The following is a 27,772-nucleotide window of genomic DNA, read 5'->3' as shown; positions in this document are numbered from 1 at the left end:
GGTTGCGTGTCCAGCTACAGACCAAGCCGGCAACAAGTAGGTCATAAAAATAATAAAAAAGAAAAAGAAACAAAAGAAGAAACGTTGCCACAATAGGCCGCTGTCCAGAGATCTGGTCTATAATTTACGCTAGGCACGCAACACTATTTTATTTTATTTATTTTTTTTTTTTTTTGGCAAAGACAAATTCCATTTGTTGCTTGTTTCAGGTGTAAAGTTCAGGTAACCCAATGAGGTTTTGAGGTCCACACAAACGACGCATCATAAATAAACTTTACAGTTCATGTCCATTTTCTATCGCATTGTTTGAATCTCTCTCTTTCCTTCTATCTTTCTCAGTATTTGTGGCAATTACTTGTTTTTGTGGCTAGAGCAACTCTTTAATTAAACGCATTGCTTAACTTGCAGCTCCATAAATTTAAGTCATACAGGGGCTGACAGCGTTGCCAGATTGTCAAACAGAAATGCAACACAGCGTGGCACACATTGCAGGAAAATTGCCGAGTCACGCTTTACCGAGCCATGCTCTAAATGTGTGTATGGCATAACCAAATCGTAGAGTCGTAACAACAACCACAACAACCACAATGTAGCGCCCATTCAGGTGGAAAAGTTTGGCAGATTTGTAAAACGAATGAATGCATAATAAACCTAGATATAACACTCTATATATGTGTATCTAAAGTTGGTCTAGTGTAAATATTGGTTACATTTATGAGCCACACGCTAATCAGCCTGCATATCACCATTCAGATCCGTGATCTCCTCAGATCATCCATGCAATTTGTTGTGGGCCCTCTCAGATTGTGCAACATGCCGCCGGGTATGCGTGTTAGCACTTCCTGTATCTGTATGAGAGTCTGAGTGTGTGTGTGTGTGTGTGAAAAAGACTATCAATAAAAACTCTCATCGTGATTAGATTGAAACTCTTGCTTGCTTGGATTAAAGTGGAATTTTGGAAAAGGGTTATGTTAAATACATAAATAATTGGAATTTAAAAGAAAATAATAACATACATATTATAAAAAAGCTTGCATTTAAAAATGTTTAATAATTTTGAGATAAATTAACATATTTAAATTTTACACCTCAGGGCTATTAAATTTTTTTTTTGTGGATTCATGATTATATAATTTCTTGTTTTATTTTCGATAAAAAACGTTATATCTACTTTGATATTACTTAAGATTTTAAAAAAGATTATTCTCTCATCTCATAACAAAATTAAAAATTTATACGAAGATTCTTGGCTTATTATTGTTGCTTCTTCTCAGCACTTTAAAGATATATAAACTGCTCAAAAGTTTATTATTTAATTGCTTATTTAATTGATAGTTATACACAAAGAAACGTGATATATTAATTCGGCAGATTTCCATGTGTTGCAATTCTAACCTTGCAAGGAACAATTGAGAAATCGAAAACTGTGGACCTCATCACTAGTCGAAGTAGACATTAAAATTGCGATTAAAAAGATACAAATGTGAGTTAATTAAAGCGCGTAAGCAACCGTTACGAATTTACTGTATTTACTTTTGCTTTTTAGTAAGATTGATTAGCAGCCAGCACTAACACTTTCAATTTCAATTTAAAATAAATAACAAACAAGAGGGAGAGAGCGAAAGAGAGGGAGTGAGTGAGAGAAAGAGAGCGCATACAATTAACAGGCGTATCGTAACAATAAAATACAACAAAATAGATGAAGATCAGCGGAGAGAGACAGCTGGAGCTCACATACACCCGTAGACTTAAACTAAAACTCAGACTCAGATCCAACCGGACCGGACTGGAGAGAAGAGCTGAAGCGTTTAAGCGTTGTGATTTATGCCGTAAGCGGTGGCTACCCTATAAGTAGACTAAGAAGCGCTGCGATCGCGTTTAGTGCGTCGCGATTGCTCTACGGAGTCGGAGCCAAGTTTACAGCCGAGTTTCTTTTTGGCCAACAAGTTTGCACGCTTGCGTGACGCTTCAAGTGGCAGTGGCAAATAACTGAATTTATCTATGAATATAAATACAAATAGATATATTGTGTGTGTGCTTGGTGATTGTGTGAAATCCGTATAACAATAGAAACTTTAAAAAATATCAACTATTAACTTAAAGGTGAGCGAATTGCACATAAAGTGTAAAATAAATTTTGCTCGCTTTGACGGCGTGACTGCAAAAAACTAGTCAAGGCCTACAAAGTGGCCTAAATAGCCGCAACTAAAAGCAAACTAGTTAAAAGTGCAACGCACTTAAACTAAAACAACAATAAATAAAACAACATTCGAGTTGCAAGTGAGGCGTGAAGAAAAATCATTCAAAATGTTAAGCAGCACTTAAAAGTCATTTTCATAAGCATTTAAAAACAAATAAAAAATAAGCGAGTGTAATTCAATAGAGAAATCACACCTAAAACGCATCATTGATAGACAGATATGTTGCAATAGCAAAAACTACACAAAATTAAATTAGCAACTCGAACCCGACACGAAAGTGAAGATGCGCCAATATAAATCTACATAGAGAAAAGGGAGAAAAAAAATAATGATATAATCTGCGTTGTCTCTTTAAAGTGAGATCAACAAACAGCTTTCTTCTTGTTACCAAGAGAAGTCGCAGCAATTTGTAAGCATTTAGCATAATGATGCTAATAAGAATAGAATATTTTAAGCTGATATCCGGTTTGCAAACAACTTTTATTTTCGTAATATTTCTATATTTCTTTTTCATTTTTGTTGTTTTTGATTTTGCTGCCATCCGTGCATAACGGCACCTTGAGAACAATAGAAACTTGAGAAGCAGAAAAGGCACACAGTGCGAGTGAAACGCTGTAAATGAGTTTGAAAAACTTTAAAGTGTCCATGGAGCTGAGAAGCTTACAACTTTTGTGTTTTGTGTCACATCAGCTAAAAAATGACAGTTTAATAAGTTATATAAAGAAAATACTGTAGCATAAATAGAATAAATATAAGAATAAGCATATAATCTTAAACCAATACTCTTAAACCAATATAAACGATAATATGTATCTAATAAATTTTAAAATTTATATTTATTGTAATTCAATAATTTGTTAGTCTTAGCAATTTTTTCAAGAAATTGCCATTTATGTTCTAATTATACTTCGCTCCAACAGTTTACAGGCTACTTCAAAGTCTCAGCTCCACTTAAACAATAGTAAAGTCATTGTTGGTAGCGTTTGCTCATCAATTATGTATTAAACTTAACTTTCAAAATACAGGATAACCCTTAGCCCGTCATTAGAAAGCAGCCAAGTCAAGTCTGGTGATTGCCTGTTGGCTGGTCAAAGTCAAAGCCTTGTTAAGGCCAAACAGCCAAACAGCCAGACAGCCAAACAGCTTCATCAAGCACTTGACGGAGAAGCTACTTGAGGAGCCGCTTGACATTTTGGTTTCATTTTCATTTTCTTTGCTTTTTATTTTTATTTTTATTTATTTTCTTTTTTTTTTTTTTTGGCAAAGCGCAAGGATTATCACTCAAGTTCATTATGAGGCATGCCCCGATAAGGCTCATAAGTTTGCAATGTGTCTTGTGTGGGTGGTTCTTGGGTTGGATAGGTGCTTGTGTCATTGGGCGGAGGGGTGGCGGGGTGGCTCGTTTAGTGACGCTGTGGTGTAGCTCAAGTGCTGGACGCGAGCAGCTGAAGGTCGCAGTTTGTCATGGCAAGGGCAAGGATACAAAGCTAAACCAGAGATTTTGTATACCCATACACAAACAAACGCACACACACACACCCAGTGATTGTGCCATAAGAATTTCATCAAATTGTGTGTGTTTGTGTGCCACAAATGGCATTTAAATTACAAGCGTACAGAAGTTGCAAGTTTGAGCAGGCGCACTTGGAAAATGAGAGTTTTGTATTTTCTTTTTTGTATTGACAGCGACACGCGGCGTATGAGCAATATATTGAGATACTGCTCATACGCAGCGTGCCACACAATACAAAAGCACAAATCACGCTTTGAAGTATATACATATATATATATATCGAATGCCATTGTTAGCCACTTTGAGTTTTATTGGCTCTTACAGCAAAAAAAAAAAAAAATAAATATATAAACTTTAACAATGCGCGCTGCCTGTTTTCGAGTTTTTAGCTCATCTTTGAAATGAAACTCGCTTTAAAGCTGGCTTATGTGTGCGCTCTTTTAGGCCATGCTATTTGTATTAAGTTTGGCATTTGCCCGGCAGGCAACATCATTTCATTCCATTTCATTTCATCGCCATAGATTTTGTAAATTGTTCATTGTTTGCCTTTCACTCGTCAGCTGCCCGAACTAAGTGCTGCCTCTTGGCCAAATAATAATACATGTTGTAGTTTGTCATTTAGGGCCAATACCGAATACCGAATGCCGAAACCTCTCCTCAGGGAGTTGACTTTGCTCAAGTTTTGCCATCATATTTGCCATAAGTTTTGATGACTTGTCTATCCATCTATCTATCTATCTATCTATTTGTTTATTATTCATAGTCATTTTGTTTATACAATTTAGCCTTGCCTTTTGTGCAAATACGAGAATTGACAACTTTACTCAACAACTTTTCACGTATGTGCACAACAAACAATATCACAGCTTCCTATGTTCGTTCTTAAATTGCATACGGAATTATTAGCACCTTAGCTTAACATTAACATATTAATTAACATATTTTCCTCAGTTTATGTTGCTATATTTTGCTTATATTCTTATTGCTTTTGTCATTGTATTTATTATAATTGCAAAAGTTTTGTTTTGTTTGCTATTTTCTTTAGCATTAAATTGCTTGTGGCAACTCATTTTAAATAAGTGGCATCTGGCAAGTGGCAAGTGGCAGTCGCACAAGTTTCGCTCAGGCGCAATTGGATGTTGCACGAAACAAAAATGTTGCACATTCATTTATTTGAAAATTACATTGAAAACTCTTGTGCAAGTTTGCAAACTACTTTTTGTTTTTGTTCAAGTGATGCCACGAGGCTTAAAAACTTGTTCAAGTTTATTTATTTTGATATGCTCTAATACTAAAAGTAAATAGTTTGAGGTTACAGGCAGATATTTTATAGTTTATATAGTTTTAGAGTTTTGCAGACAAGTAAAGTGGAAACTAATGTTAAAATAAATGTGAATAACTATAATAAAACTATTTATGTTTTTTTAACTTGTTTCTTTGCTCTGTTAAATTTATGACAAATAAAAAAAATATAAACTTTATGGTTTCTAGTTCGCAAGTTGTATGTAACATCTAACAAAAAAATATAATTATGATGCAAAAACAAAGGTTTTTTGAGCTATTTTCTATTTATTAAGTGACAGATCTATATTATCAAATTTGAAGGCAAAAAAAGAATAATAAAAGAGACCAATTGCTGTCAAGAAAAGGGGAAATTAATTAAAGAAAACTGAATTTTTCTAATAGTTTTTATTTAATAAGTAAAATTGCTTAGTTTTCTTTTAATTTATATTAATTTAATAAATTTTGAAAGACAATTGTCAACGCTTTGTTAGAGTATTCAAACGTGGTTATTTGTTTTTCAATTTACTAGCTGTCTACTTAATATTAAATGTTCATCTTTTCTGAACACTTTCTAGGCACTTTACCACGCCAGAACGAACCGAAAGCTGGCTAAAATGTCAAGCTTACGCAAAACCACAGCGGCGTTGATAAAGCGCTCCACCTTCTCCGCGACAACGTCGCGGCTGCCCCATGTGGCAAGTGGTGGTGGCGTAAGTGTTGGTGGGGCGGCAACGCCGGCTGTTGTTGGTGCAGCGATTCCGCATGATGGCGTCGGTGTGGCAACGGAAATTGAAAAATCAATTGCGTCTGGAGCATTGCAAAAGCGAGGACAGCAACAACAACATACACAACAACAACAACAACAGCTGAATAAGCAACAAGAAGTTATGTCTCCCGTGAGGTGAGTGCTTCCAGCAGCCGCAAGTTGTTGCATGTTAATACTGTGCTCCTCTTTGCAATCTGCAGCAACACAGGAAAAACAGCCACAACAACTGCCACAACAACAACAACAACAACAACAACCACAACTACGACATCTGCTGTGCGTCCGTATTCTGAAGTTCCAGGTCCATATCCGTTGCCGTTGATTGGCAACTCCTGGCGCTTTGCACCACTAATTGGTTAGTTATACATTTTCATGAACTGCTCTCGGATCCGATTACTGATTACCTGATTACTTCAACTGTCGTCCATAGGTACATATAAAATTAGTGACCTGGACAAGGTTATGCACGAGTTGCATGTCAACTATGGCAAAATGGCCAAAGTGGGCGGTCTTATTGGACATCCGGATCTGTTGTTTGTATTCGATGGCGACGAGATACGCAATATATTCAAAAAGGAGGAGGCAATGCCGCACAGGTAAGCAAACAACAAACAGTGGGCGTGGCATTGCACAAAGGCGCGTAGCAAAGCATTTTTCCCACATGCATATTGAAAATTCCAGCAGGAATATTTTAGATTTCAACGCAAATTTACAGACATTTCGATATTCACTAATTTATCAATTGGCTTCAACGTAAAGATTTAAAAAAATACATATAGATTGGATTATTTGAATATCTTTCTTTCAATCGAGCAGGAATATTTAAAATATCCGCGCATTTTATAGAAATTGAAATTGTTTGTAGAAAATTCATTGATTATTTCTACGAAACTTCGATTTTATTATTTTTGTAACTTGTATTTGATTGATTAAAGTTTTGTACAATTTGCCTTATATTTTTCGCTTAAAAATTTATTATGCACCCAAATTTTTGAGAATCAATTTAATATGTGTTCTGTTTAGAACATTGATAAATAATCGAAAGACCAGCAAATATTGCGCATTACAGTTTTCCAGGAATATTCCGACCATAGAAATACATTTTCAAAGTCAGTTAAATTAAATTTTAAAACCACATAGCCTTGACTTGTTTTCCTTTCTGAGAAATTAATTTTCCGAAATCAGTCAGGCACGTGTAGACAAATATCTAGAGTTCTTGGAAAATAAGTTTTGCAGCAAATTGGATGAATAACAATAATACTTTACTGCGAATATTCTAGAATAATTAGATCGCAAAATTATACACGTAGGATTAATCACATACATTACAGAATACACATTTGGCAAAATAAATTCTTGTTAGTGAGCAGGCAAAAACATTTCAATTAGATTTTTTACAAAAAAATGTTACCAAACAGTCAGCTTTAAAGTAAAAGAAGTTTTCTAAAAGGCAGTTTCAATTAGATTTTTTACTTAACAGTAATTTTTAAAGAAAAAGAAGATTTCTAAAGGGCAGTTAATTTAAATTGAGATATGACAGGTGAAATGGCATTTTGTTTATAAATAATTGCGCTACAAAAGACAATTGTAATTTAATCAAATTTGCAATAATCAGCTGAAAATTAATGCACATTAATTGACATGTGCAATTTAACACATGGTTGCACTTAATCAGAATCTACTGTAGCACACACACACAGACACACACACAGAAAGAAAGAGAGAGAAAGTCAAAGCTACAAATTTTACAACAGGAAAAAGGGAGAGTATGAAAGGTTCTAGAATCTATTTATTATTTATGCTCATTTTGCAGTAAGTTCATAATTAAATTATTAAAATGTGTGTGTGTGGGCCATGAGTGACAGGTGGCCAGAAGCGTGTGAGTAATTAGTTAGTCAGGCCAAAAGGATTTCGTTTCGCAAGCAATTATTCTGTAATTATTCCTGTCATTACATGCACAACTAGAACGGGTTTCCTAATGACAGTACAAAAGATCTCAAGTTTCAATTGTATTCGCATTTCAAGCGCACAGCTAAAGTTGCTTTAAAGCCAGAAATCAACTTTAAAACTTTCACTTAGCTGCTTGTAGGCCTGATATTTGAAACGAATAACTCTGCAAAAAAGTCAAAGAAATCCGAAAATCATATCTGTCGTTTTGTATCTTATGAATATGAATTCATATCTGTCAGTTAACTATTTTAGTTTTTTCTTTTTGCTGAAATCCAACATATTTCATTCAACTCGATAAGCTTTCTTTTTGTATTTTACACTTGTTTATTTTATCTTTTTTTCTTTTTTTTTGCTTGGTCATTTGGCCATGAACCAATTTTGGCAATAATAATAATAGAAATAAAAAACAATCAAATAGACGGGACATCTTAAAGTGCTTTGTTTTTCTGCAGAGTCAGCATTCAAATGTTATCGACGAGAAGAATAGATAATAAATTGACATTAGCGTAAATGTTAACAAATGTTTGCCAAGCTAAAGATTGATGAATACCAAAGTTGCTAATTGATTGATCTACTCGCCTGTGTGAATATCGGAAGTCTGTATGTTAGAGAAAACAAAAAGGCAAAAACCCGCTGACTGATTGACTAACTAACTGACTGATGAAGTTATTTAAAGACCATTCAACACTTTATGTTTGGGCCTGCCCATATGTTTGGCTAACAGTTATGGTGGTGGGTGCTCTGCTAAAAGATACCCATTAGAGAGTTGTAAAGTAAACTAGATTTGTTGCATACAGTTTCATATAAATCTGAGTTAAGAGTGAAAAAAATAGTTTTCTTTTTGCCAAAAACTAATATAAATATCTTCTGGAAATAACAGCTGTCTTTTTCTGTCTGTTATTTATACATACCACAAAGCCAGCATACTCTTCTTATCCATTTTATGTCTACAAGGCATTAAATCTACTAACCCATCGTATTTTATGGCACACATAACTCTCAAACAGCTCTCACAAAAAAATAGTTTGTGTGTGGGAAAAATGCGCGAAGAGCAAAAATAGAAAATCAGATAATAAACTCGTGATTTAACGCACAGTTAAGAGTTTGTTATTGTGGCCATCTTACAACAGACATCGCAGACACGTCTAGCCGGTGTTAACAATTGTTAACATCAAACTAAAGCTTCTCTACAATTTCGAAATAATGTCATTCACGTCGGCTTCTTTAAATGCCAAACAATCGTTGTTATGCATAATATTCAAATAATACATTTTTATGACAATTTATTGCATTTCATATGCAACGCAATGCTTTTGATGTTTTTCAACCTCACAGCTTGAACTCTGACAAATTTCAATTCATAGGCAATATGACCTCAGTATGCAAATTCAAAGTATTTTAAATATGTCAACAAACAAACAAATAACTGAAAATATATGTCGCATAAAAGGTGAATAGCTTTCCAGTGTAGTCTGTTTGTAGTTTGCGATTCTGGTTCTTAATCTTGCAAATAGTTAAAAACAGGTTTTTTTAATTTGAGCTGAAAAAATAAACTTTTCGCTCTTACGCAAATCAAATAAGGTTTTTATTTGCTTAGTTGGAGTTTTTGGACTTAGTTGGCATAATTAAGAGACTGTTTAAGCATTTTTAATAAGTTGGCAGAGTAAGAAGTCTTTCGAAGCCTGAAATTGACATTATTAAAGACAATCTAATTCTATGAAGACATCTAATTATTGTATTTATTTTTAAATCAGATATTAACAATTTTATTATAGTTACCCTTATTTGGATAAAATTGGATAAAAATGTTGACTTGTAAAGTGGCTAAATCCGAATTCTGACCAATTTCAAGCGGATTGTTATTTTTTTCATGATTTGGCCTCTAAATTCATTCTGCATTTAAATTTGTATCATCTAGAAAATTTGATATTTTTTGGATTCTAAGCCATCTAACATCCAATTTTCCATACTAACCCCTTGACATTTTTTCAAAAACTTTGATCTCTCATAACTTCATCAAAAATTAACCGATTTTCAAGCGGAATGTCATTTTTTTCATGATTTGGCCTCTTAATTCATTCTGCATTCAAATTTTTAACATCTAGAAAATTTGATATTTTTTGGATTCTAAGCCATCTAACATCCAATTTTCCATACTAACCCCTTGACATTTTTTCAAAAACTTTGATCTCTCATAACTTCATCAAAAATTAACCGATTTTCAAGCGGAATGTAATTTTTTTCATGATTTGGCCTCTAAATTCATTCTGCATTCAAATTTTTAACATCTAGAAAATTTGATATTTTTTGGATTCTAAGCCATCTAACATCCAATTTTCCATACTAACCCCTTGACATTTTTTCAAAAACTTTGATCTCTCATAACTTCATCAAAAATTAAATGATTTTCAAGCGAAATGTCATTTTTTTCATGATTTGGCCTCTTAATTCATTCTGCATTCAAATTTTTAACATCTAGAAAATTTGATATTTTTTGGATTCTAAGCCATCTAACATCCAATTTTCCATACTAACCCCTTGACATTTTTTCAAAAACTTTGATCTCTCATAACTTCATCAAAAATTAACCGATTTTCAAGCGGAATGTAATTTTTTTCATGATTTGGCCTCTAAATTCATTCTGCATTCAAATTTTAACATCTAGAAAATTTGATATTTTTTGATTCTAAGCCATCTAACATCCAATTTTCCATACTAACCCCTTGACATTTTTTCAAAAAGTTTGATCTCTCATAACTTCATCAAAAATTAACCGATTTTCAAGCGGAATGTCATTTTTTTCATGATTTGGCCTCTAAATTCATTCTGCATTCAAATTTTTAACATCTAGAAAATTTGATATTTTTTGGATTCTAAGCCATCTAACATCCAATTTTCCATACTAACCCCTTGACATTTTTTCAAAAACTTTGATCTCTCATAACTTCATCAAAAATTAATTGATTTTCAAGCGGAATGTAATTTTTTTCATGATTTGGCCTCTACATTCATTCTGCATTCAAATTTTTAACATCTAGAAAATTTGATATTTTTTGGATTCTAAGCCATCTAACATCCAATTTTCCATACTAACCCCTTGACGTTTTTTCAAAAACTTTGATCTCTCATAACTTTATCAAAAATTAATTGATTTTCAAGCGGAATGTCATTTTGATCATGATTTGGCCCCTTAATTCATTCTGCATTTAAATTTTTATCATCTAGAAAATTTAATATTTTTTTTTTTGCCTATCTATTTATTTAGATGTCATGTTTCAAAATTGATTAGTTGTACGGTTACGTACCGGTACTGATACCGGATCCCTTAAAAAAAAAACTAAAATAGAACCTTTTACCGAAATAGTCATTTCGGAACGTACCGGAACCGAAACCGTAACCTATAATTGTTTCGGTTTGTTTCCCTGACTTTAGCTGCTTTACAAATTTAAAAGCATTTTTGAGACTTCAAATCCATAACAACAGATTTAAATTAACTTTAAGCTAACATATATATGCCAAAACAATATCAAACAAAGTCTTATATCCAGATTGAATTAAGCAATTAAAGTAATTATAATGGAGTAAATAAATCTTTTCTTGTGTGCAATGAATATTCCTCGGCTGTGCGTGTGTGAGCATTTGGCAAATTGCATAGTTGCAAAATAAACAGCGTTGCCTGACTTTTATTTTATGCCATTTAATTGAATATTGTTGCCCAGGGCAACGTTTGCCGCACACAAAAAGCAAATAGACAAACAAGAACACAGATATGAGTACCCCTACTGGAAATAAACCCCCTCTTGTGCAAACTGTATAAAATGTGAGCTTTGCGTCGTAAAACCAAATAAAACGTGGCTATTTATATGGGGACATGCGAGCCTGGTAATAATGCAAATAGCGTGTGTATCTATAAGACACATGTATGTATCTGCAAGATAAACGCGTCATTTTAGCATGTTTTCTGAAAATTTCTGTTTGATATGTGTCACAATTGTATGTGAGAGCTAAAATCAACTTTCCGGTGGGTGTTTTCACTTTATATTTAAGTCCTTTTGGCAAAGCAAAGCATCAGATTGCTCATACGCCGCATTGCGCCAACTTTTCATTTTATTTTGTCTTATTTCATTCTTTTTTGCAGACCCTCGATGCCATCTTTGCGACATTACAAGGGTGAACTGAGACGCGACTTCTTTGGCGATGTGGCAGGTCTAATTGGCGTGTAAGTATTACGTTGCATTTAACTTGAGACAGACAGAGAGAGAGAGAGAGAGAGAACTTACAACTTGTGCCTTCAATTAGGCACGGACCCAAGTGGGAGGCATTCCGCCAGGAGGTGCAACACATTCTGTTGCAGCCACAAACAGCCAAGAAGTATATACCTCCACTCAATGACATTGCCAGCGAGTTTATGGTGCGGTAAGTTGGCCAACTATATGACATAATAAGGCCTCCCTCACTCAACACATTATATAACCTCATCAACATCATCATTATCATAATCATTTTGGTCTGTTCTATAGCATAGATGAGATGCGCAACGAGAAGAAGGAGCTGCCCGATAACTTTCTGCATGAACTGTACAAATGGGCGCTTGAATGTAAGCCAAGTTGCAAACGGCCAACTGAATGCTTTATATAAACGAGTACCTATGTACATTATTATATTCTGTATATTTTTTTTTTTGCATCTTTTGCCTTGCAGCTGTCGGTCGCGTCTCGCTGGACACACGTTTGGGCTGCCTGAAGCCGGAGGGCAGCGCGGAGGCGCAACAAATTATTGATGCCATCAATACGTTCTTTTGGGCGGTGCCAGAATTGGAACTCCGCATGCCCCTCTGGCGTCTATATCCCACAAAAGCCTATCGCAGCTTTATTCGCGCCCTGGATCAGTTCTCCGCGTACGTTTCGCCACATTTCCTTTTTAGTCTCTCGTTTTGGGATTACTGATTTATTTGATTGATTTATCGTTGCAGCATTTGCATGAAGAACATCGGCCAAACGATGGACAAAGCTGATGTTGACCAGGCTAGGGACATACCCAAAAACGAGGCCGACATTTCCATTGTGGAGCGTATTGTACGCAAAACAGGCAATCGCAAATTGGCAGCGGTTTTAGCTCTTGATCTGTTTCTTGTGGGTGTCGATACGGTAAGTAAAGCTGCCTGAACCAAAAAAAAAAAACAATATATCGGTCATAAATCGAAGAACAGATCTAAAGGAAAACCTTTTTAAGCGAACGTTATAAAATTTTGATGCAGAATGAATTAAGCGGCCAACCCATGATCGGAATGATATTCCGATTGAAAATCGGTTCTGTTTTAATAAAGTTATAAAAGTTTTAAGTTGGTCGAACCTGGCTACTTTACAAATAAAAATTTTTGTCCACTTTAGCATAATTTTTTACTAAAAAATTAAAGGTCTCAGATACAAGTTTAAAGTGTTGTTTTAAACAAATTATAATATAAAGAGTTGATTAAAAGTGAAAACTTGAGATTTAAAATTTTCAATTATAAAAATTTCAAAGAGTAGAATTGAGGAAAAAAATTGTTTCAACAAAATTTTTTTGAGTTTAAACACAAAGGGAGCCTTTTTGAAAGTATTAAGTAATACCATTTGCAGCTCAGCTTTTATAATTCGTTCATTATATTGTAATTGTAATTAACAAGCAACTGGAAAATGTTCCGCTTGCTGTTTATCACACTGGATCACTGAACCTTTCCATTCCCTATCGCATTGCAGACCTCAGTGGCGGCCTCCTCGACGATTTATCAGCTGGCCAAGAATCCGGATAAACAGCAGCGTCTGTTCGAGGAATTGAAACAGGCGTTTCCAACGCGCGATGCACAGATCAATCAGCATGTCCTTGAACAGATGCCTTATATGCGGGCGTGCGTCAAGGAAACTTTGCGGTACGTGCCACTTGAACAGCTTAATGCAATTATAAATAAACTTATATAATGTATCTTGACATTTATAGCATGCGTCCGGTTGTCATTGCCAATGGGCGTAACTTGCAATCGGATGCGGTTATTAACGGCTATCATGTGCCAAAAGGCGTAAGTGGGCGTGGCAGTTGAATACTGTAAAATATATTTAACTTTTTGGTTTTCTGTAGACTCATGTCATCTTTCCACACCTGGTGGTGTCCAATGATCCCACATATTTTCCGGAACCGAAACGTTTTGTACCCGAACGTTGGCTTAAACAGAACACAGGTAACAGCAAGGGGAACGGGGCGAGAAGAGAGGGAAATGAACTGGGCGTTTTGTGTCTTATTTTTAGCTGCCAACTGCCCACATGCTGGCCAGAAGATACATCCATTTGTCAGCCTGCCCTTTGGTTATGGACGTCGTATGTGCGTAGGACGAAGATTTGCAGAAATCGAATTGCACACACTGTTGGCCAAGGTAAGGAAGTGTGGGCTTTGTTTGCAGCTTCTGTCATCACCATTTTAATTGCATGTCGTTTCAGATCTTTCGCAAATATAAAGTGTCCTACAATTCTGGGGAATTCGTTTACCGTGTCAACTCAACGTACATACCGCAATCGCCGTTAAATTTCAAGCTAACACTCAGGGAAGAGTAAGGATTGTAAAGCTCTAAAGGATGCTCTGTGACACACGGCGGCTGTGTGATATTTTTAGCACTGTTTGCTTCTCGTTACGCCGTTTTCTCTCTCTCTCTCTCTCTACTTTTTGCTTGCATGTGTCGCGGTTTTTTCATATTTTTCGTCATTTCTTTTTAATTAAGCAAATGGGCTTGAGATACAAATGTATCTGTAACCGCATCTGTTGGCGTATCTCAACTAATGACCGCCTTGTATATATGTATGTAATCATGTAATCATCATAGTCATCCGTTAAGTTAGTATTTACTGTAACCAAAAGTCGTAGCCAATAAACAGCCAAAAAGTATGCAACACATTTTTCGTTGCTTATCATTAATCAAAATGCGCATGGAACGCAATGGGAATGAAAATGTTTGACAACGATTATTCATGGAGATTATAACTTTTATACACTGTCTGAAATCAAGGCTAGATAATAGATTTGTTTTATTTGGAAGATTAATTGATGCAATGCTATGTCGGATGCACATTTGAAGGTCACATTTAAGGATTATATTTGTAGATTGCTGAGTAGGAGTTCGTTTGCTGTAACCATAACTTCCACACGCATTTTATAGCGGGGAGGCAACGTTTACGAATCAGAGAAGGAGGTATAATAACATAACAGATATTCATTATTTACTGATGACCGCAAAAGCAGCAACGTTTACGAATGCACAGCACAAAGGAGAATACACAAATCGAAGATAACTACTGGAGGATGCTTACATAACAATCATAAATGGTTCATAATGCTACTCACTATTTAGCGGAATCATTCAATTGATATTCGTTGCTGCGCGAGAAGCATTCCTGAACGCCGGCATCGAGCCAAAGTCGTTTCATGGCGGCCAGCAGCTCCTCTGAGAATGGTTCGGTATCATGCATTCTCTGACAAACATCGAATACCATTTTTGCATCGCTCTAAAATATATTCAAATATATATAAAATAAATTTAGCAGATTATTTACTTGTTTTTGTAGTTATTTGTACTTACCTCCCGTTCGTTATTGCTATACTGAATACTAAGATTTGGCATGGCTCGCAATATTGCAACTAATGATTGTATTGTGTTGCTGTAGACAACCGGTCGATATTGTTTAAAGTCCTCAGCAGTGAACCCGCTCTCGTGAATGATTTTCATTTGTTTGACTATTGTGCTTTTGCCCGATTCACCGGCGCCTACGAGAAAAATGAAGATAAAAGATACAGATTGAGTATGAGAATCTGATAGAGATGCAGTTTAAGATTGAGATACAAACATTTGCTTCTGCTTAAGGCAACAAGCCTTTGCCTGTGCGGCAAAGAAGCAAAGTGCAAAAAAAAAAAAAAATACAGAAGGCGTCTGATTATGTGAAGTGACGCAAGACGCACAAAACCAAAGAGGGTTCAAACGGGGGGGCGGGGCTATAAATATTTATACACAGAGAGATTACAAGTGCATAGTTCGTCGTAGTTGTTGCTGAGCTAAATGTGTGCGCTTTGTATTACACAAGTAGAGCTTAATGGCCTTTAACACACACAAACACAATGTCATCATTAACATCATTATCATGATTATGATCGTCATAATCATCACGAGCATTGAGCAATCATCTTATGCTTTTGGCTTGGACTTGGCCCTTGGGCATGTCGAGGCATTCATTTCAGCTGCTTGGACAAAACAAAGGATTAATTGTTGTGCCAACGTTTTTGGTCAACTTTTAGTTCTTTACCATTAAATATTGGCCAAAATACATTATGTACTCTCATTGTAGCCTGGCTTATATGCAATCCTCCACCCCCTTTCAGTGGCAGCTTTATGTCCGTATTTTATATCTATTTTTAGCTGATTTCATTGCACGCGCTTCATTTTTTATTTACTTATTTTTCCTTGTAATTAAGAGGATTTGTTTTCTCGTTTTTATATTCTATGCACTTGTTGATAATCTGTGCACTTAACTTGGTTGGAAAATTGTTTTCACAGCGCACTTTAAATTATCCCTCATCAACTCGACTCTGCAGAGCTTTAGTTTTTGACTTAAAAAACCTCAGTTTGTTTTTATAATTGAAACAAAATTCTGCGTAGCACATGCTCTAATATGCTGTAATTATAGTGCAAAAAAACTTCATACATAACTAACGATTCTCTATGGTTATATTTCTAGGAAGCAATTTTAAAGAATGGAATTTTACTATGCAATTCTTTTTAATTGTTATTTTAATTGCCTTCCTTAATAGAAATAATAGTTGCATGAAAGAAACGTTCTATTGTAGTGTAATTCTGAAAAGCTTTACTATAATCAAAAGTCCTAAATTGTTAAATTTCTAAAATTAAATTTTAAACTTTATTCTCAATTTTTTTCAGTTTCCTTTTATTATATAATAATAAAAAATGCATATTTATTACAGTATAGAACGATATTTCCAGCTTCATCTCTGAATTTAATTCTAAGCTTTTTAGCTATAGTAATAAAATCAATGCTATAATAAAACTAAAGTAATATCACTGCTAATCACATACAGGTAAAGTAATTTACCCACCAAAAACAAATATCATTGAAAAGGGACCATTGGGGAAGTTTCCCATTTCCCATTTCCCTGTGTTATTTATGACAATCAAAGAGCATTCCGATTGTGCTGTGGGCTCCATTAAATTTAATCTATATATAGATTGTACAAATATATAAAAGGGTCTTTCCCAAAGCGCTCACTTAACGTGTTGCGCCTCATTTACATGTTGGACTCGGTCCATAAATTAATAATGTATGCCCTTCCATGAAATTGTTTAGCTTTTAGCTTTGTGTGTGAAAAAAAGGAAGAGAGTTCAACGTGCTCAGAATGTAATTACTGAGAGAATATTTAATAATAAATAACATTTAGAGCAAGTGTATAGAGTAAAAGTAAGAAAAAGGCTTTTAATCAAACAATCAAAACGAGTTAAGGAAATTGAAACAGTTCAGAAAAATGTCGGATCGAAGGCGTTGACGGCTTTGTTTATAGCTGACGGCACGTGAAATTAATGAGTTGTTTGTATAGAATTGAAGGCAAGTGCTTTAATTTAATGCCTACGTAAATTGCATAAATAGTTAAAGCGAGATGGGAATACAACATACGAAAGAGAGCGACACACTCAAATGTAGAGCGTGAGCGTCGAGTAGAACTTTAGTTTTTGATTATTATTATGAATTTTCTTCTTTCTTTTTTTTTTTTTTTTGCTAGCACATACAAAACTTATTTTAAATAAACATTTTTCCAGTGTGAGAAAAGCAAACACAACACACACACTCATATGCAGACACTCAGTTGAATTGAACATTTTATACAAACACACAAAAACTGTCAGAAATTAAATCTTTTGCCCCGTACGTAAAACCTGACGTTTGATATTTGCGAGAGGAAATTAAATGAAATACAAAAATGTAAACATCAGCAGCAAAAATGCAGCCACCTCCGAAACAACAGCAACAACAACAGCAGCAAAGATTTTATTTAGGGGGAAATGAAACACACACACACAATTTTTACACATGTTGTTGTAGAGGACGATGTCTTCAAATTATGGATATTACTCATTTAACTGTGAGCATGGGCACCGTTAAATGGATATATGTTGACTTGCAACTTAGATATACCCTGTAGGGCTCTGAAATTGGTGTGAAATTCATGCACGACCAATAGAGTAAAATGTAAAGCTTAAAGTGTCAAATTGGTTTTAATTATTCACGCTCTGTATTTTATGTTAACAACTTTTAATTGGTTTGCCTGTAAGAGATGCTCTATAAATTGCAATAAATAATTATTACAATAATATGTAAAATAAAGCAAATAGAAAATGCCTTTAAATACCCGTACCTTAACTGAACTAACATAATATTACCGTCATGCTTAGTTCGTAATGAAATTGCAGTTTGCAGTCAACTATTACCGGTGCATGGGGCAGACACATCGTAAACCCATAAAAATAGAAAGGCAATAGGAAAAAGGGGGAGAGAAAAACAGAGAGAGTCTACACCCACCCGCTGGTTGACCTTGAACTTTTGCTACAGTCTGAGTATGAATATATAGATATGAATGCTCTTGTGATTATTAAATTTATGGCATTTACATACAGAATACAGCAATAATAAGAGATGAACCAACCAAAAATTTTGATGTGCTGCGTGTTGGCGATACAAAGCAGACACCTTACCCATATCCTATATAAAAGGAACCCCCATACAAATGAGTGTTTGTTAGATTACTCATATGTCGAGTCAGTGTTAGAAGAAACAGGCTTTTGACAGCTAGTTAATGCCACTTTGTCCCATGGCGATAAGTATGCTATGGTAATTACAGTGACGACGAAGAGGAGGACATTATTAATGTGGTTATTAAGAGACAGTTTTCTTTTACTTATTTTTTTTTTTGGCGGCAGTTGAACTCACCCAGGAGCAGCAGCTTAATCTCTTTGGCCGCCTGGATGCCATCCTCTTTGAGATTACGCTCGATCAATCGACTCCTGGCGGCTGCAGCTCGCTCCTCGGCAGACTGTGCGCAGCCCATGGTGCGTATTGCCTCGACGCAAAACGTTTTGAAGGTCGTTTGATATCGGCCAAATGAATGGCCGAATACGTGTGGGGGCAGAAGTTTAACCAAAATTAACCGTGACAACAAATCAAATTTGCTGCTTTAACTCTTTTCTTATTTTTTGTTTTTTTTTTGCAATTAATCACGTTATTTTACTTGCAGTTTGTTTACAAATGTTTAACACTTTACACTGTCAATAGAGTGAGAGAGATATGTTTTATTGTACACTTGTCATCGAAATGACATAACGCCGTAAAACAATTGAATTTTTGCGCATTTGTTGACAAACAGCAACCAACTCCTTGTCGATTGCCAGGACACAAGCCTGACACAATCGTTGCCCACGCGGATGCTGCACGAAATGAATCAACGAGTCCGAGTCCCGAATTAAATAATTCTACTTCGTGCTTTTGCAATTCTCCCTCTAAATATCCCCAACCCAACAGCTGCTTTTCTCACTCAAAGAGAGGCAGAGAGAGAGAGAGAGAGTGAGGGTTGCTCTCTCGCGAGAGCGTAAGCGAGTTCGAAATTTAACTTAAAAGCTTTTCTGTGCTTTTCGACTCCTAGTCGAACAAAAAAAAATGAATAAGAAAGAAAAAGTTGTAATAGAAAATAATACAATTAGCGCATATACAAGATTTTGGGCTTGATTGGAAAAAAAAGGTTGGCTAGAGGAAGATGTAAAGTTCCCTCAGGGAAACCTAGTAGGGGTTGTGCCTGCAACTGGAGCCTTGACAGAGACACAAACACAAACACAAGCATACGCGTACAACACGCATACGCAGCGTGTGACAAAAAAATAAATAGAAAGCTAAATGAAATAGAAAACAAAAAATCAATAAAATACCTAAGCGAAACACATTGAAAGTTCTGTTTAACAGACGATTAACGCATATCGAATATGTAGTTGTATTTATATATTTGTGAGTAGACTCATATGCGTTTTATTAGTACTCATCATAAATAATATTAGCATTTGAATATTTGCAATCGCCATGTACAGGCCAAGAGTTTTTTTTATTCTGGCTAACATTTGCTGCTGGGTCTTACAAGTGGCCATAAACACATTCACACACACACACGAACACACCAACACACAGAGTGGGAGACTGCGGGGGTAGAGAGAGGGCATATATAAAAAGATAGAGAGAGAGAGGGAGACAGATGGGGCAGAGGGTTGCTTATTCTGACGGAAAGCAAACAGCACTCGCACTCGCACTCGCACTTGTACTTCGTTATTGTTCTTCTAGTTGTTGTTTTTCATTCCACATTTTCCTTTTCTTTTTTGTTAATGCGAAAACTGAAAATTTTCTTTTCTTTTCTTTTCTGTTGTTGTATCTTCGCATTGTTTATTGTTGTTGCACGTTTCCAGCAGCGAAACATGATTCATACGCTTAAATATGAAATAGCAAAATGATTTGCTGAAAATTCTTTATTCATTTTCTGTCTTAATTTTCGTTGTAATTATCAAGCAATTATCGAGCACTTGTCGCGCCTGTCTCTATTTATTTCTTTTCTTGGGCTGTTTGCAACGTGCGCGCACAAAAATTCAACCGATCTGTATTTGATTTTTATTAAATAAAATATTTTTAAGAATATGCATATTGTTTTAAATGCTTCACAATTAATTAAATATGCAATTTGTATAATTTTTGCATTTAATAGAAGCTTTTCCGTTTCTGACACACTGTGAAAATTCGCGTGCGTTGTGAATTTTTGTTAGACAATTCGCTTTGCACTTAAACTAACCAACTGACTGAGTTGGCTGGAGCTCAACTGGACTCAACTCAACTCTCGCTGGACTGGCAAACTGGAGCCGCCCTAAACGGTCACACTCTCTTCCTCCCATTCTCTCACTCGCTCTCTCCCCACTCACAAGAAGTCGCAGCTATTTTTTGTGCGCCAAAGCATAATACACACACATTACTGAATGGCCGTCGAAGCTTTACAAACGAGAAGGCATTGACGAGTGGAGCGAGAGAGCGAGTAGGAGAGTGAAAGCTCCAACGCAGGCGCACACAAAAAAAGCTGATGGCTGATGTATTCGAAAAAGCACAAAAGCTGCGAGAGCCCGTTGTAATTGGTCCAGTTCAACGAGCGAGTAAGAAACAACGAGTAACTCGAAGTAACGAGTGCCACAAAAGCAAGGACAACAACTGCAACGACTTGCCCACATCGAAAGAGAGAGAGAGAAAGAGTAGGAGAGTGAATGAGAGAGAAACAAACAAGTGTTTTAAAGGCAATTTGAAGTAGATCCCATTCCTAGGCATCCATTAGTTTGGCAGCTACTGTGAATTTAGCCCAAAACGCATTAGTCTCCGTCAAGTCCACAGCTGAGACTATCAACGAGCGTCGCAATACTGTCCTTTTTTTCTCAAAAATGAAGACGAGAAGCTGACCGGAAAGCAACAACATCAACAACAAAAACAACATTGAAAGCAACTTGACTGCTGACGCCGCCGGCGGATTAGATAAAAAACCGATATGGAGGCCAATTGATGGAGCTGCCGATATGAGAATTGCATGAAAAATGGTGTTCAGTCATTGTCATTGTACTTGTGTTTGTTTGATTGAATGTTCAGCTGGTCAGCAGTTAATTGACCGAAAAGCTTTTGCCTCTTCAAACGAGGCAACGCTCAATTTGAAGCATATCGTTTTCGAATTCTGACCAAAACAATGCACAGGTTTTTGCGACCAACTCAACTAACAACAATACATAAGGCAATTAATCTTATGGCAGGACTCATAAAAACATGAATTGTCAAGCAATTAGTGCTATAATCGATTACCATACGAAATGGCCAGCATTCGTTCAAGTTAATTATGAAAAACGACTTTCAATAGTCGAATTAATGGCATTTTATTAGACGTTCTTTCTGCCATATGGAAAGCAATAAATCTGAAATGGAAGAAGACTATGAGTAGGGTTTCTTTAAGAGAAGATGGAGATGGATTAACTATTGAATTTGATTGAAAATTGCATGATTGGGTTTTTTAAATTTACATAATTTGAACAGTTGAAGATTTGATCAGATTAGTTTTTAAGTTGTGCGATTTAAAAAAATTGAATGATATATTTAACGTCATAAGCAAAAATAAACTCACGACTTATTTAGATTCTCTTAATTAATTTTGAAAAGCTGCTAAGCATTTTAACACAATCTCTGGCATTTCTCTCCCCCATAAACTTTATTTTAGATTTTCAGTTAGCGTTCTGTAAATGGATACTGAGTTAGTGAATTGGTGAAGCCTTCAATTAAAATTTTAATTAGAATTTCCTTGATAATTCATTTATGAACTGCACTTGGAAATTATAATTTGTACAATGGTAACCGATAGTCAGACAATTCCAAGAATCGTCCCTTTCTTCCCACTCTCTACCCCTCTTGCAGCTGATAAAGGTAAGCTAGTCCGGAATGTTGGGGCAGTTAAATATGGCGATAATTGGCGTCGATGTCAGAAACTAAAAGGTAATTGCATTTCACGGCAGCAAACGGGCAAATGGCGTGCCAAGCGACTGCCCTGGTTTAATGTGGTTGTGTGTGTGTGTTTGTGTGTAAAGGGTTGCGGTGGGAGGAAGGTGGCATGCCACGCAAAACAACAAATTCAATTGAATTATCATTTGTGAGTCGCCAGTTGCAAAAAGTGAAAACATTCAGCGAGCAAATGAAATTATTGAATGAATTGGGTTAGGCCACAGTTAGGCAGATCCCCCCACCCAAAAAAAAAAAAAGAGGTAGGGGAGAGGTGAATAGAGAGGGGACCAAGCAGAGCAACAGTAACCGCAGCCAAACGACAACGACAAACAAATTGACTGCTTCTAGTTGGTTTTTTTATTATCACGCGAACTCTTTTAAATGACAACAACACGAGGGGGCAGAGTAGGGGAATGGGGTGTTGCTGGCACTGTGGTGCACTTGTCGCTGAGAGATTCTCTTTTTCTCTCTTTCACTCTGGCATGTCTGGAGGCCAGAGCCCTTTGCCATTTTTATGCGACATTTGACTTGAGTCAATTAAATTCGATTTGACTTGTTTTCTATAGTTTATTTAACGAAGTATAAACTAGGCAGAGAGGGGTGGGGTCGAATAAGTCATTGCCTTTGCTCTAGCCAAGTGCATGAAGCTAAGCATTCTTTGAGTTTGGTTTTCAGTTGAGCAAATATTTTTATTTGAAAATCTATTTTCGTTGCGCTGTTAAGATTTTTTGTAATTTTCTTTCCCAAAATACTGTAAAAAATATAAATTTCATATTTGCTTGACAAGATGATAACAATATATTAAACTACTCTCAACATTTTTTGCACTTCATTACAGATTCTATAGATTTTTTTGAAAGAATTTTAAATGTTATCTAGCTACATAAACTTTAAAACAAAGGATATGAATAAGCTTACAAAATCTATGAAATAAACGAAAGTTGCTTTTTTTTTATATTTGAAATTATTTAAGTTTAGCTATGTATCTCAATTATACACCCTTTTAGCACGTCCGAAAATTGACACTATATCGGTCGCATTCTAAAAGTATTTACAACCAACAACAACGCACACAAAATGTTATAACATGAACCATATTGGCTCACATTGCAATTGCTTGTTACCTCTAGTGATTACACCCTGTACCCAGAGAGACAGACACACAGAGATGGAAGGGAGAAAGCGAGGGAGCAAAGGGTTTAAGTTCGCTCGATATGTTTACACATAAACTTAATTATGTCAGCATCTATTTAAGGTAGACTTAGAAAATTTGGTATGTGAACTCGGAGAAATCTATTTTGAAATATTATATTATCTGAAATTTTGAATATGCTCCAAAATAGTGAAAATATATTACAATGTATATAAACTTAATTATCTCAACGTTTATAAAGCGTTTTTCAATAAGAGCGCTTCAACTTTTTTTTTGAATAAAACAGAAACGGTTTGACATTTTTAACTAATTTTTTTTTTATTATCGAGTTTGAACATATACATTTAAGTATGAAATTCGATTTCTTTTGCATGACCACCGCGTGCACGTTTTACGAAGTCCAATCGTTGAACCCAATTTTCGACCACTCTTTTGCATAAATCGGCCGAAATTCCAGCAATTTCGCGTTCAATATTGGCTCTGAGCTCACCAATCGTCGCCGGCTTGTTACTGTAGACCAATGACTTCACATAACCCCAAAGAATATAGTCTAGAGGCGTCAAATCACACGAGCGCGGCGGCCATTCGACCGGTCCATTTCTGGAAATAACGCGCTCATCGAACTTACTCTTCAACAAATCAATTGTAACGTGTGCTGTGGCCCCGTCCTGCTAAAACCACATGTCTTCCAAGGTCATACCATTCAATTGCGGCCAAAAATAATCGTTTATCATGTCGCGGTATCGATTTCCATTCACAGTAACGTGGCGATCGTTCTCGTCAACGAAAAAATATGGGCCAATGACGCCGCCGGCTTGTAAACCGCACCAAACAGTGATTTTTTCGGGATGCAACGGTGCCTCATGAATCACGTGTGGATTGCTTTCTGCCCAGTAACGCATATTTTGCTTGTTCACAAAGCCATTGAGCCAAAAGTGAGCTTCATCACTGAAGAATTTGCTGGAATTTCGGCCGATTTATGCAAAAAAAAATGGGTTCAACGATTGGACTTCGTAAAACGTGCACGCGGTGGTCATGCAAAAAAAATCGAATTTCATACTTAAATGTATATGTTCAAACTCGATAACAAAAAAAAAATTAGTTAAAAATGTCAAACCGTTAGTGTTTTATTCAAAAAAAAAGTTGAAGCGCACCTATTGAAAAACGCTTTATTAGACAGTCTTTGGAAATTTGGTATGCGAACTCTCAATTATCTATTTGAATGTTAGCTTACCATACATAAGGTATTAAATTAAAATTAAATGAAAAAAAAAATAGAGTACACATAAATTAAAATATCTTAGCATGAAAATTATATATACTTAGGAAATATATCACATTGAAATTTAACTTATACATTTTAAGCGTATAATAAGGTACCAAATACAATTCCCAACTTTGGAAAAATTCACTTAATATGATAAATGAAATAATCTATATAAGGTAAATTGACAGTTGTCTCCTAGGTGTGAGCTTACTATACATAAGGAATTAAATTTAAATTAAAAAAAAAAAAGAGTACACATAAATTAAAATATCTTAGCATCAAAATTATATATACTTAGGAAATGTGATACTCTTATATCAGTTTGAAATTTAACTTATTATGGCTTTTGCCCAACTTTGGGAAAATTCACGTAATATGATAAATAGAATAATCTATGTAAGGCAAATTAGCTGTTGTGTCTTAGTTGAAACAGTTTTGTAAGTTAATTTGTGTTGTAGCCTTATGTTCAGCATCAACGTGTGGCAACATTGAGGTAAATAGGATTAACTGGCGATACCGATGCCAAAGTCAGAGGCAGCTTAAGTGCTTAACTGCTAACCGAGTAAGTTGTCCGTTTAAGAGTCCTTTGTCTCTTCTCGCTACTCGCTTGTCCCTGTCTCTGTCCATGTCAATCGTCGGGTTAAGGCGCACGTGCAAACGCTTGAATGTCAAGTGGTGTTTGGCGGATGCAGGCGCGACAAGAAAGAGGAGAAGAGGGATGAAGAGGAGGCAGAGTTGAATGTGTAGGTGGCACTTGAGTATACTGGTTGCATCTCTTCCATGTCGTCTGTTGCACAGTTGTTTACATTTGAGACATGCAGGAGGCTGTTGCAACACTTGCACCGTGGTCTAAGAAAATGCATTGAGGCTAAAAGTCGATTTGTCGAGCTGTCATTCGGTTGCATTTCTAATGCCTGCCTCAAGAGTGTGCCCCGGATCTTTTGCCAGTCAGAGTCAACCACAATAATAATAAGTACGAGGTCCAGAATGAAAACAAGAACTGAGCGATGACATGCAACCGCAACCACATCGCATTTGACCCAATTGTTATATACTATTTTTTATTTATTTTTTCTTTTTTGTTGCCTTGGCCACACGCTAAGAATAAACTCTCATGCCACTGGATGATGCATCATCAGCCTTGAGTAGCGTTTTTGGAGCCAGTTTTGCCGAAAATTTTGTTGTCGTGTGGTTAACACAAATTAAGTGCTTAAGTTTATGGTGTCAAATGGAGAATCGAACAATTTTCGAACAGGTGAAAAATAGCTTTCCAAAAATTGAGAATATATATTTAATGACTAAGTTTTTATGGGCAAAAATAGCAATAAATTTTACAATTTTAATGTATTTTATTATCTATTTTTCTTTCCATATGCACACAATTATTTTTATGCTACTTAAATCAGTTTTATAACAGTTTTAAAGTAATGTATTTTATTATCAACTTGAAATTATCGCAACCATTTCCTAATTATGCACCATAAAAACTAAATTGCATACCACTGTGCGTCTACCAAAATGCAGTTTGCTCTCTATCAACGCATTCTAAACAAACATTAAAAGAAAAACAAGTTGAAAACAACTCAAGTGCTCTTTGAGACTTTGCGACTGATAAAGGAAATTACAAATTCATAGGTAAGAGTACACAATATATAAATACAAATGTGTATTTATAATAAAAACGGGAATCTTCAAATCCTAAGTGAAAGTTGTATGTTATTGTTATGCAGTGCACTTACCGAGTAGCAAAAGTTTAATGTCCTTTGCCGCTTGAATGCCATCCTCTTTCAGATTCTTCTCGATTTGTTTGGAACGTTGTATGGCAGCGCGCTCTTCAGCTGATGTAGTGCAGCCCATTTTGTTTAGACTTTTACTAGTTGTTGTGGTTTCTGCTTATTTGTTGTTGTTTTCTTTTTTTTTTGTTGCTTTGGCAGCACTTGTCAGTTGTCAATTAAAGTTAAAGGTTGTTTTGCAGGCGGAGAGGACTTTCTTTTATTTATATATATTTTGTATTTACAACTGCTTAAAATTACAATTAAATTAGCACACTGGAAATGCAAGCGAGCGATTATTATTTGTATTTTTTAATTTTATTTTAATTTTTTTGTGGGAAATGGCAACCGAGCGCGCAGCTTCCAATTGGATTTTTTCTGCATAAACAATAACAACTGACCGCTCACTCGTTCAGACACGGGAAGTGACAAGAACTCAATGAGCAATGACTCACACACACACACACACACACGCTTTTACACATACACAGATGCAGACACGCACCGGCAGTGAGATAACAGTATGCCCAATGTGTCTGCTTGACAAGTGGGCATAATTTTATGGCCGCCACTGTCTGTCTGTCCAATAGGGCGCGCGCTATAATAATAATGAACAGAGCCTTTGTTGTAGTTGTTATCAGCAGCAGCAGCAGCAACAACAACAACAGGCAGCAAAGTGCTCTAGCCAATTTGCATATGGCTTGAATAGAAATTATGTACTATATTATAATATATATTGAAAATATATTCATCAATTCTATTTATCTAATCAGCAAATGCTATCGAAAATGACTACAAAAAACAAGAGGAAAAACTTTTCGCCTTTTGGCAATTTATCATGTAGGTTTTTTTTTTGAAAATTGTGCATGTAGTCAGGCTTGTGTGGCCAGGTCCTGCGATTTGTATGTGTATATATTTGTTTGACTGTGTGTGTAGTTGTGTGTGCGTGGGCGTAGGCGCAAACTGTGTTAAAACGGGTCGTTGTGCCGGCTAAGACGACGTGGTTACACTAGAGACGGATAGTGGCTATTTCCAATTGATGCTGCGTTTTGTGTGGCTAACACAAAACAGTTAGTTTCTTTCATTCTATCTTTATTTTTGTATGCGGCATTTGCGTGGGTGCGTCGCGTTTTGCTTTTAGTTGGGTGGTTGCTTGGGTGGTGTTTTAAGCGCTGGTATAAATTTCCATTTAGTAGTTTCGGGCCGCGCTGCTCACACTCTCACGCTGGCACTCTC

At 35.7% G+C, this 27,772-nt stretch overlaps 2 protein-coding genes across 7 annotated transcripts in view; one reads left to right on the top strand and one right to left on the bottom strand.

The window, feature by feature from the left end:
* The window catches only part of LOC117785489 (G protein alpha o subunit), a 32,111-nt gene that overhangs the window by 3,881 nt on the left and 458 nt on the right, over window positions 1-27,772 (bottom strand). For 2 of the 6 annotated variants that reach the window (XM_034623542.1, XM_034623543.1), the window contains exons 2-4: window positions 26,504-26,812; window positions 15,318-15,502; window positions 15,083-15,243 (exon numbers count right to left, since the gene is read on the bottom strand). In XM_034623542.1, the coding sequence (XP_034479433.1) occupies window positions 15,083-15,243; window positions 15,318-15,502; window positions 26,504-26,621 (464 nt within the window). In that variant the 5' untranslated portion in view covers window positions 26,622-26,812. Of the gene's footprint in view, window positions 1-15,082; window positions 15,244-15,317; window positions 15,503-18,726; window positions 19,059-20,552; window positions 20,697-26,503; window positions 26,813-27,772 lie in introns of those variants that run through there. The other 4 variants (XM_034623547.1, XM_034623546.1, XM_034623544.1 and 1 more) reach the window with 4 other exon arrangements.
* Window positions 1,787-14,636, top strand: LOC117785488 (probable cytochrome P450 49a1). Its single transcript, XM_034623541.1, has 14 exons — window positions 1,787-2,103; window positions 5,574-5,899; window positions 5,965-6,119; window positions 6,195-6,360; window positions 11,853-11,933; window positions 12,014-12,130; window positions 12,235-12,311; window positions 12,416-12,611; window positions 12,687-12,861; window positions 13,453-13,622; window positions 13,691-13,769; window positions 13,829-13,928; window positions 13,996-14,120; window positions 14,185-14,636. Exons 2-14 carry the CDS (start codon window positions 5,613-5,615, stop codon window positions 14,296-14,298), a joined length of 1,842 nt encoding a protein of 613 aa, XP_034479432.1. The 5' UTR covers window positions 1,787-2,103; window positions 5,574-5,612; the 3' UTR covers window positions 14,299-14,636.

Source organism: Drosophila innubila (assembly GCF_004354385.1).
Source record: "Drosophila innubila isolate TH190305 chromosome 2R unlocalized genomic scaffold, UK_Dinn_1.0 1_C_2R, whole genome shotgun sequence".
NCBI lineage: Eukaryota > Metazoa > Arthropoda > Insecta > Diptera > Drosophilidae > Drosophila > Drosophila innubila.
Note: the sequence above shows the minus strand (reverse complement) of the source record. Positions and strands in the feature narration are given on the sequence as shown.